Source organism: Peromyscus eremicus, chromosome 14 (genome assembly GCF_949786415.1).
Source record: "Peromyscus eremicus chromosome 14, PerEre_H2_v1, whole genome shotgun sequence".
Taxonomy (NCBI): Eukaryota; Metazoa; Chordata; class Mammalia; order Rodentia; family Cricetidae; genus Peromyscus; species Peromyscus eremicus.
The window spans coordinates 75,058,139-75,078,194 of NC_081430.1; the positions used below are offsets into that span (position 1 = coordinate 75,058,139).

Below are 20,056 nucleotides of genomic sequence, written 5' to 3' on the forward strand. Positions count from 1 at the left end.
GTTCCTATTGATGCGATGAAACTCTATGACCGAAGCAGCTTGGGGAGGAAGGGGGTTTATTTGGCTCATGCTTCCGTAACACTGTTCATCACTGAAGGAACTGTTTATCACAGGAACTCAAACAGGGCAGGAACCTGGAGGCAGGAGCTGATACAGAGGCCATGCGATGCTGTTTACTGGCTTGCTCCCCATGGCTTACTCATCCTGTTGGCTTTTTTTTTTTTTTTTTTGTATAATTGTATTTTTTTATCAGAAAACAAATAAACAACTTGGAATAGATTTGAGGCAAATTATGCCATAAGCAGAATGTCTTTAAGTGGCTAAACAAAGCTTAAAAAGCAAGTAACAATAAAAGAAAATGTTTCTTGTACAATAAATATCATCAGTACAAAAAAAAACCAGTATAGGAGTATGCCTGGATAGAAGGCGTTTCGCAACAGTGCAGCTTTTAAGTGCACATCCTTGACTATCCACGCTTCCACAACAACATGCTGACAGTTCCTAAAATCGACTTTAAAAAAGGCACAACCCAGACGATCCCTCAGGTGACCAACTCCAGCTAAGTTCAGATGCGCAGAAGGGCTTGACATATTGAGAGGAAGCCACATGGAACATGTTACTTGATCAGTGTTCTAAAATAAGGTTTAAGGACAACGAGCGTGAGATAAGGGGAGGAATCGTGGAGGAACGAAGTCCTAATTACTACACATGCGTGGTTTTTTTGACAGTAAGGGGAAGCCTTTTACAGATAAGTTACAAGGAAAAGGCAGATAAACAGTGTTGTAGAAGGCAGTTAACGCATTCTGTACAATGTCTTCACTTGGCTGTCATCGTCCGTACAAACCCTTCATGGTTTACCTGACCATCGATACCTGCTTCCCCAACCATTTCATCAACGTCTTCATCTGTTACCTTCTCTCCAAGCTTTGTCCTCCCATGGAGAAGCTCTAATGCACTGATACGGCCACCGCTGTCCCTTGTCAAACACGCGGAATGCTCCCTGATTTCTTCCTCGCTGTCTGGGTCTTCCATTTTTCTTGCCGTCATTGTCAGAAACTCAGGGACGTCAGTTGCGCCCTCAGCATCTCCGTCTCCTTCACTGATCATGTCCTGTAGCTCTGCTTCTGACCAGGAGCCCTCATCAGAGTCCGCAGCTGTTACAGTCCCATCATCATCCTTGACAAAGAGTGAAACACCTTCTTTGAATTCCGCCGTCTGTTCCTCAGTCAGTCGGTCAGCCATGCCGCAAGGGCTGCTGGTTTCTGAGACTGGACCGTACAACCATTTTACTCTCTTACTCTACTCAGGCTCGTTTTTTCTTATAGAAAATCTAGGACAGACGGACAGACAGACAGACAGGAGAAAGGGCTCTGGCAGGGACAAAGGCCTGAGCTAGCAGTCCTGTGTGGGGCACCCAGAGATGGCTCAGGCAGGGGTTTTGGTCATCACCCCTTTGCCTCCTTCAGTCAGGTGTCTGGAGTCATCGTGTGCCTGGGATAGCAGACAGCAGCATGGAGACACTCCAGCAGCAACGGATTTCTTGGAAGCTGTTAAAGTTATTGATTTAAGTCACGACAGGCTCAAGGGCACTAAGAGAGTCTCTCCAGGAGAAATCAAACTGTTTCCCCAGGTGACTCCTGATTTTTCCTCAGGCAAAGGTCTAAATCTATTGAGGTGAACGCAACTGGGTCTCACCTCTAGAGCAATCTGGGGAGACCTATAAAGTTTATTGATTTGACTTACTTAACTTACACTGGCTAATACTAAAACAACTGGACCCATCAATCACTCCCCAGGCCCCTCAAGAGAATGATTACAGAGTGGATTGATTGCTTCTCAGAGGTGACAGTTAATGGGGAGCTCTTGAAGGGTGTCAGGACAGTACGCACTGCCTTGTGCTGGGGCTCGGTTGTCCCTTTGCCTAGCACAGGTGACCTTCTAGAGCAGCGCGTCAGGGAAGCCACCTCTCTGGAAGGCAGCCAGGAGTTCTCGGGGAACAGGCTGCAGTGGCCTCTCTAGATGCAAAAGAGTCACACAGTCGCATCGGGAGAGGAGTGGGAAGTTGCCAGATTTCTCTTGCCAGGCAAAAAGACGAAAAAAAGTCACCCCAGGGTAGGAAGGAGGGTGGACGCAGAGGGGCAAGCAGCCAAGATGACTGAGCGATACAATGGCCTTGAAGTCCAGAGCCAGGCCTGCCAGAGGACACATTGCAGACTGGCCTCAGTCTCAGCAAGAGGGACCCGCAGTGGGAGTCATTCCCAGGTTCACCTGTTTTCTTGCCTCAAGAAGCAAGGTATGCCCCTGCCCAGGGTTACCTGCAGACTAGTTGGAGGGACCAGATGTTTCCATTTGAATGACATGTGACCCGAGTCCTTGGATGATAAAATGCCAATTAGTGGAGTGGAGAGTCAGGAGAAAGGTCACCCTGCATGAACTCAAAGGCCCTAAGGTCCCAGAGAGATCAAATTGAACTAGGCTTTCCTAGTTGAAGAAGAACATGGGAAAAATGATGAGTAAATTCATCTCCTAGAAACATAGCATCCAAACCAGGCATCATGATGGTACATGCCTGCTTGTAATCCTTGGGAGGCTGAGGTAGGAGGATCAAGAGTCCATGGTCAGCCTGGACTACAAAGAGAGACCCTGTCTAAACAGAGGGAAGGGAGGGAGAGAAGAAGGAAGGAGATAATTACTATGTAATTTGACGCACACGTACTTAAAGATGGCGGCTGGGAATATAGTTCAGTTGGTAGAGTGCTCACCCATGAAGCCCTGGGTTCCATTCTCAGTACTGTAGACAGACTTTCTTTAGACTGCCAGCCCCCAGATAATGACTCAGAGACTTTATTAATTACAAAGGCTTGGCCTTAGCTTAGGCTTGTCCCACTCACTCTTATAACTTCAATGAACTCATTTCTAGTCATCCACATTCTGCCACCTGGCTCTTTATCTCTCCTCCATTCTGTACATCTGACTCCTTCCATGTCTCGCTAGCCAATGCTGCATGCCTAGATTCACCCCCTGAGTTCCTCTCTCTGCTAGGAAGTCCCACCTAACCTCTCCTGCCTAGCTATTGACCATTCAGCTTTTTATTAAAGCAATCACAATGACCCATCTTCACACAGTGTACAAATATCCCACAGTACAGTACCACATTATACTGGTCGAGGTGGTAACACCTGTAATCCCAGCCCTCGGTGAGGTGCAGGCACAAGAATCAGAAGTTCAAGGTCATTCTTGGCTGTAGGGAGTTTGAGGCCAGCCTGGGATACATGAGCCACTATCTCAAAAATAAACAGACAGACAGACAGACAAAAGAAATACATAAGAATTGTCATAATGTATAGACTGGTTAATCACAGGAGGTTCGGAGGCAGGGTTTGGGTTTAAGTCTGCTCTCCACCAATCACTATATATATGAGCAAGTAACAATGTCTGCAGGACTGAAACTCCTCATCTCCAAAACAGGGACAATGATAGCACCTAATAATCTAATACCTTTTTGTTGTTGTTATTGTTGTTTACTTGACACAAGCTATATTCACCTGGGAAGAGGAACCACAATTGAGAAAGTGCCTTCATCAGAGAGGCCAGTAGGCAAGTCTGAGGGCATATTCATGATTAATGATTGGTGCGTGTCAGCCCAGTCTACAGGGGGCAGTGCCATCCCTGGGCTGGTGGCCCTGAGTTGTATAAGAAAGGAGGCTGAGCAAGCCATAAAGAGCAAGCCAGCAAGCAGCATTGCTCTATGGCTTTTGCTTTGGTGTCTATCTCCAGGTTCTTGACCTGAGTTCCTGCCCAGACTTCTTCCCCTGAATGATGGAGTGTGGCCTGAGAGTTGTAACAGCAACAGAAACTAGCTAAGACAGGAAGTATTAATTAATAATAGTACTGACATAACAATAGTAGTCAGTAGTACCTAATAATAGAGCCTGCATCGACAAGTAGTGTAATGCTTGAATGAGTCTGATGCTTATAAAGCCCTTGGCACAGCATCTGGCACACAGGAAGCATTCAGTAAACGCTAGTCACTGCTGGTACTGTCATTCCTGGGAATGGTGGTAAAGACGACGGTTTTCACAGTACTACCAAGCTGAGGGATGCACCGGCTCCCCAGAGACTTCCTGAAGAATAAATAAAGGGCAAGAAGAGGGTGTCTGTCCTGGGGGAGAGCATGTAGGGAATGATTTCCGTGTTTGAAGATGCTCCATGGACTTCTATGCTCTTTCTTTGTTTTCTCAGGCCTGGGCACTCTCCCTCCCTTTCTTTCCGTTTGGCGTTCTTCCAATGTCTGCTCATCACGAGGGCTTTCCTTACAGCTCCAGCCACGGGCACTCTCTTCCACTTAACCTGTCACCCTTGCCTCTCCTTAGACCAGGAGTTAGAGGGCAGACTGTGCTGCTGGACCTCCTTCAGGGCAGGCTGTGCCCCTCTCCCCGCCGTGTGTGCATTCCCCACAAACAGGGACAGAGTCGAACACATACTCTGTGGTCTGGAGATGAGTCTGGCCTCACTGAGGCTGCAGACCCGCTGCTTTGCCACAATTGGAAGTTCTCTGCTCTCTCCCCTCCTCTCCCTACTCTTTTCCCACAAGGCCTGTGCCTGTCGCTCACTTCCTGGAACCCAAGAGACTTGGCTCTTTTGACCTCTGTACTCCTCCCAGAATGCTTATGCTCCCCAGTGTGGATGCTTAGGCTCACCGGTGGGGCACCCCCACCCTACCAGCGGGAAGGTGGAGCATCATAGATGAAGGAAGGGGAATTAGCTGCCCCACCTCCCGGCGCAGACTTAGATCAATTTCTGGCCTCTTCAGACTGCACCCGGAGAGGCGCCACCCTGGTGCCAAATGGGCTTCAGTAAGTTTCCATTTGAGAAATCTGAGTCCCAGTCAACCCCGATAGCTAAGACAGATTGGGAACTGCACTAGGAGACAGAGAAGGACACGCCTTGATCTCTTGTGGTTTCCCTCCACGGCTGGGAGTTCCACCTACATCTTTTTTTTTTTTTTTTTTTTTTTTTTTTGTATCCTTGTTTTTTCAAAGTCACCCGTCGGAAGCAGATTAGTGGAACCATTTCCGTTCCTCCTACTGCTCATTTTGTTCTCCAAAGCAGGGGTACGGGAGAGATTAGCCTGGAGATATATTGCCCGAAGATTACAGAAGCCCCAGCTCTGAGGAAGGAGGTGGCCACAGGAATGGGGAACACCTACCTCTAGAACAAATTACCATAAGCACCGTGCAAGGGCAGCAAACATACAGGCCAAGGACATCTACTCCTGTTGGGGTTGGCAAACTGAGGGCTGGCCCGGAAACTCCACTCTGTGGAGGAGAGACCCTTTGCTTCCGGAGTGGTAGAGCTTGCTCTCTCTTTGGACTGCAGTCCTGGTTGATATTTCCTCAAGCGTATGCTTTTCTGAATTACACATGCTGGCTCTCCCTACCTAGAAACTAAGAGGCCCAGGAGGGACCCGAGGAAGGGAACAGGGGGTGCATCAGTCATAGCCAGTCAGCTTTGCACCTGCAGGCAAGAGATAACATTCCCCCGACTTTTACAGGGCCTCCAGCTACAGTGGGGCCTCCCCTCAAGGCACCATTGTCGTGCTGTGGGGGTATAACAGGAGAGACTGCAGCCAGCGACCTTGAACTTGAAATAGCCTGGAAAATAGAGAGACTGTAGAGCCGCAGAGAAGGCACTCCTGGGATTAACGGAGGCCTGGTTCCACTGACTCCGCACTGCAAGAGTTCACAAAGGGTCCACGAGCCCTTTGTGGTGTGAAAAAATGTGATCCCTGAGTGCCTGGGGCGATATCTACAAACATTCTCGAGCTGGACAAGGAGCCAGGGTTCCTTGCTCACTGCGAGTCGGTGCCGTTTTACATTCTCTGTGCAGGAGAAAGCTGTAGATAGGCTGAGCCCTCAGAATGGGTGTGTGGAGGGGTGGGGGGTGGGGTGGGTGCGGGGGTGCTATAGAACTTCTAGAAGCAGTACTTTCTCCAAGCTGGCAAGACTTGGAGAGATCAAGAATTGCAAAGACTACTTCCATCGTTTTTTAATTATTGTTTTATGTATATGAGTGTTCTGCCTGCATGTGTGTCTGTGCATCATGTGTGCCCCTAGTGGCAGTGGAGGCCAGAAGAGAGCATCAGATGCTCTGGAACAATTGGGAGCTACCGTGAGGATGCTGGGAATCAAGCCCAGGTCCTCTGGAAGAGCAGACAGTGCTCTGAGTCATCTCTTAGCCACTATTTTCGTTTTTTAAAAGAGACAGAGAGAGAGAGAGGGTGGGGTGAATTATAATAATAGAAATAATATATTTTTCAAACTTTATACTTCATAATCAAGTACATCTTATCACCAAAGGCAAACTGAATTATTTATATCATAATAGCAGGCTATGTATTTACTATTTATTTATTTATTTATTTATTGTTTTGGAGACAAGGTCCTGCTATGTAGCCCAAGATGGTCTGTAACTTGTGATCTTCTTCCTAAGGCTCCCAAGTACTGAGATTATGGGTGTGTACTACCATGCCCAGCTTTTGAAAAAAAAAAATAGTGTATTAGTGAGGAAAAAAAAAAAACAACAGTTGTTCATCATGACATTTTCATACATGCCCAGCTTTGGAAAAGCGTTTTCCCCACCATGGACAATGAGCAGTCTCACTTGGTAATGGAGACACATGTTCTGCATGTGTGAAGAGCATCATGCTTTCCCTGCGTTTGTGCGACTCTGAGATCTCAATACATGATCTCAGAGGAGCTGAGGAGAAGGCTCAGTGCATAAAGTGCTTCCTGTGCGAACGTGAGGACCTGAGTTCGGATCCCGGTGCCCTCGAAAGAGCCCAGCTCAGCAGCTATCCTATTGCTGCGAGCCACAGAAATGCAAAGATATTCTATGATGCCAGTGGTTGGGGGCAGAGACAGGTCGGTCCTGGGGGCTTGCTGGCCAGACAGTCTAGGAGAAACAGTGAGCTCTGTGTTTCGTGAAAGACCCTGCCTGAGAAAATAAGGTGTAGAGTGACAGAGAAAGACACCCACATTGACCTCTGGCCTCCACATGTGCATATGGGATAAGCAAACACACACACAGGCAGGCGCGCGCGCGCGCGCGCACGCACACACACACACACACACACACACACGCGAGAGAGAGAGAGAGAGAGAGAGAGAGAGAGAGAGAGAGAGAGAGAGAGAGAGAGATCATCTTTTATCACCACTTGTTTATCAGACACCCTGAGAATCACTTCAGAGGTGTAGGCTCACCTCTTATTCCAATTGTCTCTGGTTCTGGGTAGGGAGAACTCTGGGTGACACTGTGGATAGGACCACCGTGGCAGCTCCTTTGGCACTACATGTGAGGGGCAGAGGCATCACTGAGAAGCCCCTGTGGGGCAGTGAGAACTGGGTCCATGCCTTTGCCCTCCAGCTTGTGCCAAGATGCTTGCACATGGGATTGGACTCCACATGGGCTGTGGACACAGCTAGCTTAATGACACAGCTCTGCATTGGCTCTTTTCCTGCCTCTACGCCCTCCCCTCAACTCCCTCATTTTTGCTCCTAGGCCCACATTCCCCATGAGAAGGGCAGCAAAACCCGTCACTCCAGCCGTAATTGCCATGCCCGGCGCATGAGTTGTTACCGCTCTGCTGTCCTAGGCTCTACTTTTCAGAAACCCGAATATTATTCTTTGTAAGAGCAGTGGTACACTTGACCTTCCTACATTGTTCTTTTACAGTTGATTTTTATGAGTTCAAATGCAAACTATGACATTGAGATTTGTTATACACCATCTGTAGGAATGTTTTTTTTTAATTCTGCTTTTCCCTTTTAACAGTGTGAGCTGTCCTTTCTAGCCTTGAGCCTTGAGTTATCTAAGAATTTGCCCATAAAATTTATTGGCTGTTTAAAAAAAGGCCATCAATGACCACCCTGTAACCTTATCTCTCACTTTGCCCTCCCAGATGGCTCCATGTGTACAGTCTCACCTCCTCTCAGGCAAGAAGGGCCAAGCCCTCACCCCGAGGGGCTGGGAGTTGTTATTCTTTCTGCTTGAAATCCTCTTCCCAAAGGCTCTTCGAAAGAGCATCTATCTCCTTGTCATAACATTAAGACTCAGGCTGAAACGCAGTGTGCTTGCCTAGCATGCGCAAAGCCGGGTGTGTGTGTGTGTGTGTGTGTGTGTGTGTGTGTGTGCGCGAGTGCATGCGTGTGTGTCTATCCTCAGCACTGTGTAAATCAGGTGTGGCTGTGCATTCCTGTTAACCCCAGTCTCAGGAGATGAAGGCAGGAGGATCTGACGTTCAAGGTCATCCTCAGCTCCATCGCGGAGTGTGAGGCTAGCCTGGGCTACCTGAGATCCTATCTCAGTCAATTCCCCAACCCACCCAATTGCAAAGTCATCTTCAAAGCTATTGCCACTACCACCACCATAGCACATATCCCAGGCCACAGCTGTCATGCTGCAGTATGAATTTGCATCTTTTTTTTTTTTTTTTTTTTTTTTTTTTTTGGTTTTTTGAGACAGGGTTTCTCTCTGTAGCTTTGCACCTTTCCTGGGACTCACTTGGTAGCCCAGGCTGGCCTCGAACTCACAGAGATCCGCCTGGCTCTGCCTCCCGAGTGCTGGGATTAAAGGCATGCGCCACCACCGCCCGGCCTTTTTTTTTTTTTTTTTTTTTTTTGGTCTGTTTCCCTAGTGAGAGCAACACCTGCAGGACAGTAGGAACATCATCACCTTTTCCCATTGTATCTCCAACACCCAGTTCAGCACCCAGGACTTGGCAGGAGCACATCTGACTCACCCTCTCTCCTCATGGGTGAACTGGATGCCAGGGCCTCTCCCCTATTCAAGGGCATCTTTCTACCAATTCTCTCCTCTCTCCTCTCCCACCTCATCACTTCCCTTCTTTCCTGAGCCGACAAACCGGCAGACAAACGGCTGTAATTTCTCTCCTCTAGCAAAGCCAACCAGTTACCTCTCTCCCGGTGACCTGGTTCTGCTGACCTACATGTTTCAATTGTGTGCCACTTCCTGAAGCGGGGCAGCACCTCCAGGGTGGGAAGGGCGTACATCTGCTTCGTCTGCTGCTGTTGCGTTCACATCAGAAGTTTCTGGCCCAGAGCAAGCAAGAAAAATAAGTCAAAGGGATGAGTCATTTTGTGGAGGAAATGAGCGAAACAGCGAAGCCTTCTTGAATTAGCAGAGAAGACATCAACCCATAGCTTGAGTAATGTCCAAGTAATATTTGCCCAAGAAATGAATAAGATGGCCTTGTAGGGATGTGTGGTGGCTGCTCACACTGTGGATACACAAAGAGGCGCTTCCATCCTCCATGCCCCATTGAACACGAAAAAAACTTAGCAGGGAAGTTAGATCTTAAAGGATAACAGTGTTGATTTTAAAACGGAAAATTCGAGGCCCAGAGACGGTGTCTTCCCCAAGCACTGTAGTCCTCTTTACTAAAAGCCAGATTTAAAATTGGAGTTTACTTCCTTTCTGGGATTCGGCATGCAGCAATAGGGTGGGCCAGGAGGTGGCGATGCCTCTCTCTCTCCAGGACTATGCTCTAGGCACCATCAAAGGACTCAGAGAGCAAAGGTTGGGACCTGGCCTGATCAGCCGGCAGCCTGGAGGAAGGAGAGCCAAGAAAACAGGGCTTTGCCTTAGATTGCCTCATTCCTCTTGGCTGGGCCCCACGAGGAAAGCAATGCTTGCTAAAAAAGCCACATTTCGAAGGCTTCAGATGTGTGAGCAGCTACAAACCTGAATGGTTGGCAGGTCCACACTGAGGATTTTTATCTCAAGTTCAAGGACTTTGAAAATCTAGGACAGCAACTTGGCAGCTTAGCGCCGACGGAACTTCTGCTCAACTTTCCTAGGCTTGGGCGATAGCCTTTGAGAGCCAAGAAGGGTTTCTTCAGGATGCAGACTGCTGAGACAACTTTTTACTGCAGAATTACATACGGCCTGGCCTCAGGGAGCCACTAAACCACTGGTTCTCAACCTTGCTAACACTGAGACCCTTTAATACAGTTCCTCAGGTTGTGGTGACCACCCCCCCCAACCATAAACAGTTTTCATTGCTACTTTATAACTGTAGTTTTGCCACTGTTATGAATCATGATGTAGATATCTGTGTTTCGGGATGGTCTTAGGCGACCTCTGTGAAGAGATCATTGGACCCCCTGGTCGAGAACCACCGCAAGCCCTAGCTCTGTGTGTAACGCGTGGACAGGGGTTGGAGGTGAGTGACAGGTATATGCACTTCCCAGAGTGAAGCTCGTTGTTTTCAGTTTGTCTGGGAGTCCCAATGACTCAAACACACATTGGGAACCCGAGTTACGGGCTGGGGTATAGCTTAGTGCTAAAGCTTGCCTTGTAAAGACCTTGAGTCCAATCTCCAGCCCAGAAAAGAAAAAGGAAGGAAGGAAGACAGGCAGGCAGGCCACTCCCGTTTCCCACAGAGGCCCGACTAATTTCTCTCTTTAATCCAGTTCTTCAGCTTTCATTAAGAAGCCTCTTAGTCAAGAGCCAGTCAGCTGACAGGAAATATCATCAGGTATTTGAAGTGAGAGGGGACAAGACATGTTGACAAGAACGAAGCTATTAACCAGGGAAGCATCAGAGAGGACCACTGCTGGAGAGCTACAGGAAGCAGCCTCTCCCCTGAGGGCTGGGCATGGGGAGAGGTGGGAATCATTCCAATGTAAAAACCCAAAGCTGTGGCTACAGTCTCTGAGCTGGAGAGGGGTTCATGGGACTGGAAGTCTCCTGGAACAGGGACATGGCGAGGCTGATTCTGCAAGTGTTGGGCAAAGTATAAACTGCCATGACAGAGGCTCTCACCTCAGGCCGAAGAGAGGAGGCTAAGGTGATCCTGGCAGGAGCAGAAATCCCGCAGGAAGCAGACAGAAGGGAACCAGTCCTTCCTTCCTCTGCCTGCCACATCCTTACCATGGAGAAGATGTCTCACAGAGCCAGCTGGCAAAGCAGAATTGTGGTTGGCAGAGTCTCGGCTCCAGCATCACACAGGCTGGGCTTGGAGCAGAGAGGCAAGAAGGTCTCCCCAAACACTCTGTTTACTGAAATACCCACAACCATTCTCCAGTCTCTCTGTGTGATTCGTCACTGGGCAGACTCTGTAATGTATCTGATGGATTTTTAGTAGACTTTGGTACTCCCAATGGCAAGGTAGTAACAGCCACCTTCCTCCATGGTCTTTTAGCAGAGAGAGAATCTTATTTCCATTTTTGGTCAGATTCTCTTCTTACTGAGTGGGCAGCAATGGAGACCTCCTGACTATGGCTCATGGATGCTGTGGGCACTGGCCTATTTATAGAGGCCATCTTACCTCTCTAGTGAACTCCTCTGGGATTCTGACTCAGAAGCCATAGCCCACTCTCTCCTTGGACACTAGGATATCTCCCCGTATTGGAAATATGGCTTCTCATTGTTAATATTCCAACCCGACCCTTGAAATCTCGCCCCTTGGGGCTGCCCTGTGTCCTAATATGAAAAGCTCATTTTAAGGAAAAACTCCTTCCCTTTCTCCCTCTCCCTCTCTTTCTCCATTCCCACGAGGTGTGCACACCTCTGCTTTCTCTCCCTTCTCTTTCTCGTCTCCCTCTTTCCTATCTTTCTCTTCATCCCTCTATTATAATAAACTCTCGAATGACTTTGCATGCACCGCAGCCCCTGCTGCATCTGCCCACCATGTTTCCCTGCACGCGTGGGATACTCCGGCCCCGCCAGCGGTGGGTTGCCCACTCGTGCAAATTCATAACACTCATCATGCCCAACAAACATGACTCAGCAAATAGAATTAAAGAGCAAAATTATTTTGTTTTCCCACTGTGTCTTCTCCCTCGTCTGCTCAAGGCAGTATGAGGCTTCCTCTGCCCCAGGTGACAGTGAGAGCCAACTCCATGATGTTCTGGCCACAGGTAGTAACACAGCCCTAAACCACACAATATAAACTTAACAATTAAACTACCCCATCCCTGCTGTGGTTTGAGCATGTCCTCCAAAGGCTTATGCGTTGGAGCTCCATCATCCATGTGGTGACGTGAGTGGCAGACTCTTTCAGAGGTGGGCCTTAGAGGGGAATGACCAGACTGGTTCCTTCCCACACTCTGGCTTCGCAACTCCTAAGTGATCTCTCCCGGGTGCATGGGTGCATGGGCTCCATCATGGTGTGCTGTAGCTAAGGGAGTCCTTGCCGGAACCGGCACTACGCTGTTTGGACATCTGCTTTCCTGAATTGTGAACTGAATAAGCTTTATTTCTTTCCAAAACATCCAGCTTCGGGTATTTTGTTATTGTAATGGAAAATGGATGAATACACACTCCACAACCTTTTACTTTAAAATTAGTTTTTCTCTCATCTCCTAGCTTAGGATTTGTGAGAAGTAGTTTAAAAAAAAAAAAAAAAAAGAGGTGGGGAGAAAGGGTATATGACCAGCTGTGAATAGTTCTCCATTTATTATCTGTATGTTCTAATTCCAACACACTTATAATCCCAACACTTAGGAAGCTGAGGCAAGAAAATCCTGCTTCTAAGAGCAGCCTTGACCACATAGTGAGGCCTCCTCTCAGAACAAAACGGAAAAATAGAAAACAAAGTTGGATATCCAGGTATGAGAAGTGGTATGGGGCTGGGGGTTTTCTTTCTTGACGGTTTAACGTTCTTTCTGGGCAAATGTTACATGTTGCTTTTCAGAGGCCCTTTGTGGTGATCTTTCCTTCCTCCGAGGATGTCTTCCTCACAGCTTGCCTCCCAGAACAGATCCTTCCATTCTAGCTGCTGTTCAGCCTCTAGGAACTGGTGAGACCTGGAGTGTCCCTCTGGGGTCTGTCTATCCCTCAACACGACCCTAGGTGTAGATGAATTTCTAAATGGTCTTATTAAATAAAAAAACACGGAGACATATATAGGGGTGAAAGCCTTAGATCAGGGAAATAGGGAAAGCCACATACTAACCTTACCTCACCAGCTCTGCAGCTTCCAAATGCCATGACTTCCTGTCTACCCACGCCGATATGCCTTGCTGTTCTGCCATTTGATTTGCTCTCTCTGTTCAGCTTCATCACTCCCTCTTCCTGCCCAGCTCTGTCACTTCCTGTCTGTCGGTACAGACCTCCAGACCTCCAAGGTTAACTAGTGTTGGAATTTGGGTGTGTTTCGTGTTTCTGGCTCTGTTTCCAGTGTGGCTTTGAACACACAGAGATCCTGCCTGCCAAGTGGTAGGATTAAAGGCGTGTGCTAACATTGCATGACTTCTGTGTTGTGGCTGGGCTTTTTCCTCTGATCTCTAGGCAAGCTTTACTTATTAAAGCACACACACACACACACACACACACACACACACACACACAGAAATGTCACATTTCAGCACAAATAAAATATCACCACACCTAGGGACAGATCTGAGGCTTTCCTTCCTTTCTTAGACACGGCTCACACCTGGCTATACACTTGCACACCCTCTGTTGGAATGACCTTGGGAAATGTGAGTGTCCCTAGCCATGTCCCCTCCACCTCTTTTTATTCCATAGTCAGAACCCATGGTCAGCCTATTACTTACTCTCTAACTGTTCTAGAGGGGAACCAGCCTCGTGTGTTTTCTAAACTTCACAAGGAATGCATCATAGTGAGATCCCATGATGGATGAGCTGAAGCCCCTTTTCATAAGCTTTCTATGGCAGCCCCACTGTCCTGAGCACCAGAAACTCTGTCCACATATGCATTTATCCTCAAACTCTGAGCCATTTCATCACCATGAGCAAGTAGTTCAAGAGTCAAAACTAGTGTCCTCTCGTCTAAATCCTGCGGGATGTTTTGGTGCCTCATCTTGGCGTGTGAGTTCTGGTGTCTTTGCACCCTAACAGACTTTCTATTTTTGTGTCTTGTTATATGTGCACACTGAACACAGAAACAGTGTCAAAGAGCTGGGCTGCTTTACTCTAACAGCAACAACATTCTGAAAGCATCCAAACATGAGAACAATGGCCAGAACAGGACTTTTTATGCCTCCGAGGGTTTGCTGAGATAAAGGGGGGGGCGGGGGAATGCTGTGAAGTTTCCCCCAGGGTCTTGGAATCAACACTAGACTGAACAACAATTCTACTGTTTATAATCTTGTATAGAAGATTTGAAAGCCGTGAGACTGCTCTGGAGGACTGCCTTTTGCCTTGCTGCTCTCTCTCTCTCTCTCTCTCTCTCTCTCTCTCTCTCTCTCTCTCTCTCTCTCTCACACACACACACACACACACACACACACACACACAAATGCATGCACATGCTCTTTCATAACCATGTCTATTGGAGGCTTGTACAGACATGTGTGGGACCCTCATAACTACAAGGAACTTATGGGGGTTGTTGAGTACCTAGAGCTTTTGTATTTGGTGCTGAGTTTGAACCCAGGGCCTTGGGCATGCTAAACATGTACTGTATCACTGAGCTATAGTCCAGCCTGGTTATACAGAAATTCTGAAGTTCCTGCTAATTTGGTATTTCCAGTTCAAAGAGGAAATTTTACTCTTTAAGGCTAGATCGAGGGCAAAGAACTGGCCTGCTTGGCAAGTGTTTCTGAGAAGGGAGTATAGGCAGATGGGAGGGGATTGTAGCCCTCAATTGGGGTTCCACCCCTCACAGCTGGCCCACTCCAAATCACTTGCCTGTTCTTCTCAGGTACCAACTGCTTCCTGCTTCCGCCTGCCTGAGCATGTGCTCTGGTCCCTGAAGAGCTTGTCCCAGAAGTGACCCTGAACAGTGACCCTGGGTGCAGGGCTCTCGGGAACCATTCTGAGGAGTGTGCCAAGCAAGTTATCAGAAGGTCTCAGAGGAATTGACTCTCTTCCCCTCATGGAAACCTAATCCCTAACCCCTTTCAGACTTGCCTTTATCCAAAGACAAACACACAGGCCAGCAGGATGGCTCAGCTCCTAAGAGCACTGGCTGCTCTTCCAGAGGACCCGGGTGTAGCCCAGTGGGACGGTACATGTAAGCACCCACATGGCAGCTTACAACCATCTGCAACTCTACTCAGGGGATCCAATGTGCTCTTCCGGCCTCCCCAGGCATTGCACACACATGGTGCACTGACATACATGCAGACAAAACATCCATATGTATAAAAGCGAAATAAAATTACAAACTTACACTAATTTTTTTTTAATCTGAAAACTTCTTTTTCCTTTTTGAAACAGGTCTCGTATATCCCAGGCTGGTCTTGAACTTGATACACAGCCTGCTTTTACCTCGTGCTTTCTGGGATTACAGGTGTGCGCTAACACAAACCATTTATGTGGAGCTGGGGATGGAACCCAGGACCTTGCACTCAGCGAGGTTTGTCCAAGGTCTCTGGATTCGTACGAAGTTTTGAATCCAGGCTTCTAAGGCTCAACTCTGTGCTTGTCTTAGTATGGGTTCACCTCTGCCACCCCTGAGGCAGGCCTCTTAAAAACCACACAGAGAACAAGGCAGAGTTCCTTGGGCAGTAGCCCAACCCTACTTTGGAGACTTAATTGGCTTTATCTGTGGCTCTAGACACAGCCAGTGCTTCATTCAATAGAATAAAATGTGTGTCAATAAGCCAAGCAGTAGTTTAGTTTTATGGATATAAAAGAACTGAAGAAAAAGAAGGAGAAGAAGAGGAGGAGGATGAGGGAGAGGCGGAAGAGTAGGAGGAGGGATAGGAGGAGGAGGAAGAAAAGGAGGAGGAGGGAGAGGAAGAGGAGGAAGAAGAGGAGGAGGAAGAGGAGGAGGGAGAGGAGGAAGAAGAGGAATAGGAGGGAGAGGAGGAGGAAGAGGAGGAGGAAGAGGAGGAGGGAGAGGAGGAAGAAGAGGAGTAGGAGAGAGAGGAGGAGGAAGAGGAGGAAGAAGAGGAGGAAGAAGAGGAGGAGGGGGCGGGAGGACGGAAGGAGCAGGAGGCAGAGCATGAAGAGCAGCAGAGTGTATTAGTCATCTCAAAGCTGCTTTCCTGGTAAGGGGGAACGCAGAGAGATAAATTGATAGAAAAAAATTAACTGATTAGAAGGTGAATCTCCTCCCCACCCCCCCACCCCCAGAAGTCCAGATAACAACTTAGTTTTGGCTTAGTGATGGTTCAGTTTGATTCTGATTTTCCTCTGGTCTGTTGGATCTGTCCAGGGCTTAGTCCAAAACAGTGGCCTCCTGTGGTGTTCATGTAACAATCCCAGCTCTGCTTCCCTTTCCAGGTTCTCTCACAGAGCTTCCTCTGATCACCGACTCCTTGTTCTCAAACCTTTGCCCCAGCAAACCTTTGCCCCAGCGCCTACCGTCTGCGGCGGGGGGATTAAAGCTGAGGCGGTGAGTCTGGAAAGCCTGTCTCTGACAGGAAAACATAAGCTACGCTAGCTGAAACCCGGGCTCCTCTGTAAGTTCAGCCACGGGTGACAGGAAAAAGTGTTAGCAGCTTCCGTTTACTGACAGCTTCCTTGATAGGGAGCGCGACACCAGCACTTTGCCCAGCACCCCATTAAAGGCAGTCTTAGGGGGAACATGGTGCTCTCTTATCTTCTAGAGGAGGAAATGAAGATACTGAGGCAAAGTCACAGAACTTGCGCGTGCCAGAGTTGATATGTGACCTTAGGAATTTGGTTCCTGAGCCCGAGCTCTTGACTTTACAAACGATTGCCTACCAAACAAGCCAAACACAGTTCTTTGTGTGGTTTTGAGAGGCCTCTGGGGGATGGCGGAGATGGTTAAGACAGACAGACATAGAGTTAAGAATTCGAAGCCTAAATTCAAACTACCTGCAACCCCAAGGACCGTGAACAAACCATTTCTCTGCTCTTAGCTTAGACTTTGTTTCTAACTCCGGGTGGAGGAGAGGTGATAAGAAACAATGTTGACTCATGGGGATTGAGTGGGGGTGTGAGGCTCCTATGAAATGAAGCCCCAGGCCCACTTAGGAAACTAAACACGGAGGATTCAGATGCTATAGGCAATAATACACCACAGCTTCCCACCACCTTTCTCAGGGTAACTTCCAGGGCACAGGCCTCTTTGCTTGAAAGGGTTGGTGCATGCGGGTAGAAGATGTGAGTGAAGGAACTCGGTGTCGTTTGCCTAGTACAGGTTTGCAAGGTCCGTTCATGTTTATAGGTTTTATGATGGACTCTGACAGCTCCAGTTTTACTTTTGGGTTATGTGTGTCAACCTTGGGCAGGTCATTTAACTGCCTCAAGACTTAGGTTTTTCATCTGTGAAATGGGGGATACTAACACAAGACTACATAAAGAGTTCAGAGGTGCACTCAATGTGTTTATTAAAGCCTACTACTTTCGTGGTCAAAGTAAGTCATCTTTGTTATTACTGTTGATTTTAGGACAGAAAAAAAAATGTCAGCCCCACTCAAAGATGTAGAAAGAGAAAACTGAATCCACCGTCTTCGGTATCTCTGTCGGCTCCACTCCACCACAGCGTTCCTGTTTACATTCAAACCCCACACATCTTACCAAAGAAGAAGATAAAGATGGTGGAAGCCATCATGGACCATCCTAACAGCATCAAAATATATCTACATCAGTGGGTGCATAGAGAAACTGCACTTATAAACAACAGCAGATACTTCCGAATCTCAGGATCAAGCAGAACAGTGCGTGCTGGTGTGGGGTTGTGAGGTAATGTCTTGAACCGGAGAAGAGACAGGGAGACTAGGTAGCGTCTGCTCAGTGCCAGGCACAGACTGTGAAAGCAGTCCATTCCAGGGTAGAAGAGCTGGCGGCCGGTAGAGAGAAGCAGGGAGAGAGAGGTGGAGAGGTCCCAGCAGCCAGCCTCCTACACCGCAGCAGGGGGTTGATAAGCTGATTCCCCACGGGTCCTGCACAGGGGCTCCTGGGAAGGAACCTTCTAGGTCCCCAGACTCGTGAGAACCCGTAATGCTTAGGACGGTCTTAAGTGCCTCTTGGAAACTCAGCGCTTGTTAACTTCTCACACACAGAGGCAGGAGAGAGGCCTGACATTTTTCTGACACGTGAAAGCGAAAGAAGAAAAGCTTCTGACACTCAGGGCCACATCCTGAACGACAGGGGTCAGTGTGTGCAACCGATCCGTGTGGGCGCAGGCTTCTAATTATTTCCTGGATAACCTGTTATCTATTATCCATCAGGCTCCTTGCCAGAATATGCGAACGTCTCCTGAGACCTTCGAGTTCCTGCTCTGCAGTCGGAGGAACTGTTTGTTCCGTTTTTAAAGGGGACGCAGCAGTTGACGTCTCCTGAGACCTCCGAGTTCCTGCTCTGCAGTCGGAGGAACTGTTTGTTCCGTTTTTAAAGGGGACGCAGCAGTTGAGCGACAGCTGGACAGCCACTGCGGAAAGGCTGGCCTCCCTTGCCTCCGCCTGAGCCAGGGAGCAAAGGCTGGGGGCCCCAAGCCCGGGGCGACGAATAAATCATGAGTTCCTTAGGACTCCTTCCCTCAAGCTCCTCTGAGAGACTTGGCTGTATCAGAAATGTCCGGAAAAATTTCTGAGAAAGATGTGTTTTCTTGGGCTGCAGTCATTTGCTTGACAAACAGGGAAAACTCTTCAAACAACCTTCTGCTGGGAGTCAGGGAAGGGAGGATGTCAGAATTCAGCGGTCTGTATTGTGGATCCAGGGCAGACCCTGGCTAGCACCCAGATGAACCGTATCATCAACTATCAGTCACACCCTGGCCTATATTCGTACTAAGGCACAATGAAATGTCACCCAGTGGGAGGGGACCACAAGTATGGGACATTGTTCTGTTTTCTAAAGATAGCACATGTTCATTTATTTAAAAATTTAGAAAGTCCAGAAAGAAAAAAAAAAAAAAAGACTCACAGTTGATTTCTCTGAGGTTGGGCTGTCATTGTTAACATTTTGGAGTATCGGGTACTCCCTCCTACCACGTTAATTTATACCAACCCGTGAAATCCAGGGCTTTTTAGTTAAAAATACAATGCTTCCCTTTCATTCTTTGGAGGCATGGGGAGGGTAATGTGTCATTTAGCACTGGAGTTTGAGGTCAGGGCTCTGGAACAAGGCCCATGTTGCCAGGCTAAGGGTGAGCAGGGTTCACTGACCAGCAGGGTCTGGGATGGCTCAAGTCCAGGCCCTTTGGTTTCAAGCAGAGCAGGAGGGTTGAAAGAGGTTATTCTGGTTATCAAAAGCCAGCAGACATGGGACTAGCCCTCCGTGGAAGCTTCTAGAAAACTAGAACAAGGTGGGACGGGGGTTTCAAAGGTTCAGAAATCGGCTGAAAAAGGACAGATGAGGTAATCAATTAGTAGATGGTCCCAGATTTCTACCTTGAAGCAAATTCCAGACCAGAGCTCAGGCATGGAAAAGCAAGGAGAGTGTTCAGCAGAGAAGTTGGGCCGGGGAGGCTGAGGTGGTTGGAATTCGCCTAGCAGAATGTAAGGGAGGCAGGAATGACACAAGACGGCTGGAAGGTCTGACAGGAAGATTCTGCTGAGCACCAGGCTCAGGATGTGTGCAGGATCGTGGGGAAAGTCTCCGAGAGACTGCATAAAAAACAGTTCTAGGGGCACTTATGAAAGTTATACTTTTAAAGATTAGGTTCTGATGTGTTTAAAGGTTTGTTTTATTGTACATATGAATATTTTACCTGCGTGTTTGCATGTATACCACTTGCATGTCTGGTGCCTTGCAAAGGTCAGAGAGGGCATCAAGTCCCTGGAACTGGAGTTACAGATTATTGTGCATCACTATATGGAGGCTGGGAATCAAACTAGTGTCCTCTGCAAGAGCAGTGAGTGCTCTTAACCACTGAGCACTCTCCCTGGTCCTAAATAAGTTCCTGTGAACAGAAGGAATAGCAATGTTTGTTAAACAAGGCATTGAGTTATGTAGGCGAAACCTGTTGCTTACAGGAGTCTTCATACTTGTGCAGACTCCTGGAGGGGCCCCTAGCATGTCTGTAGGTAGAATTGATTAGCGTGTATCATCATTAGAAAGAAAAGTGAGAACTTTCTACAGTATTTATTTTCTTAATTCGTTTAAGAACAGCAACAAACCCACTGTATATCAATGCCGTAACATTCTT

At 48.0% G+C, this 20,056-nt stretch overlaps 1 protein-coding gene and 1 long non-coding RNA gene across 2 annotated transcripts; one reads left to right on the forward strand and one right to left on the reverse strand.

Moving 5' to 3' along the window:
- Window positions 1-345: 345 nt before the first annotated feature.
- On the reverse strand, window positions 346-3,273 carry LOC131924285 (calmodulin-like). Its single transcript, XM_059279558.1, has one exon. The coding sequence runs from the start codon at window positions 1,240-1,242 to the stop codon at window positions 817-819; it is 426 nt and encodes a 141-aa protein (XP_059135541.1). The 5' UTR covers window positions 1,243-3,273; the 3' UTR covers window positions 346-816.
- Window positions 3,274-3,948: 675 nt separating this feature from the next.
- Window positions 3,949-11,058, forward strand: LOC131924513 (uncharacterized). Its single transcript, XR_009382925.1, has 2 exons — window positions 3,949-4,856; window positions 10,494-11,058. It is a non-coding gene; the product is annotated as an uncharacterized LOC131924513 (long non-coding RNA).
- Window positions 11,059-20,056: the final 8,998 nt, after the last annotated feature.

Excerpts from the sequence above, each read along its gene's own strand:
- LOC131924285 (XM_059279558.1), bottom strand. The coding sequence starts at position 1,242 with ATGGCTGACCGACTGACTGAGGAACAGACGGCGGAATTCAAAGAAGGT.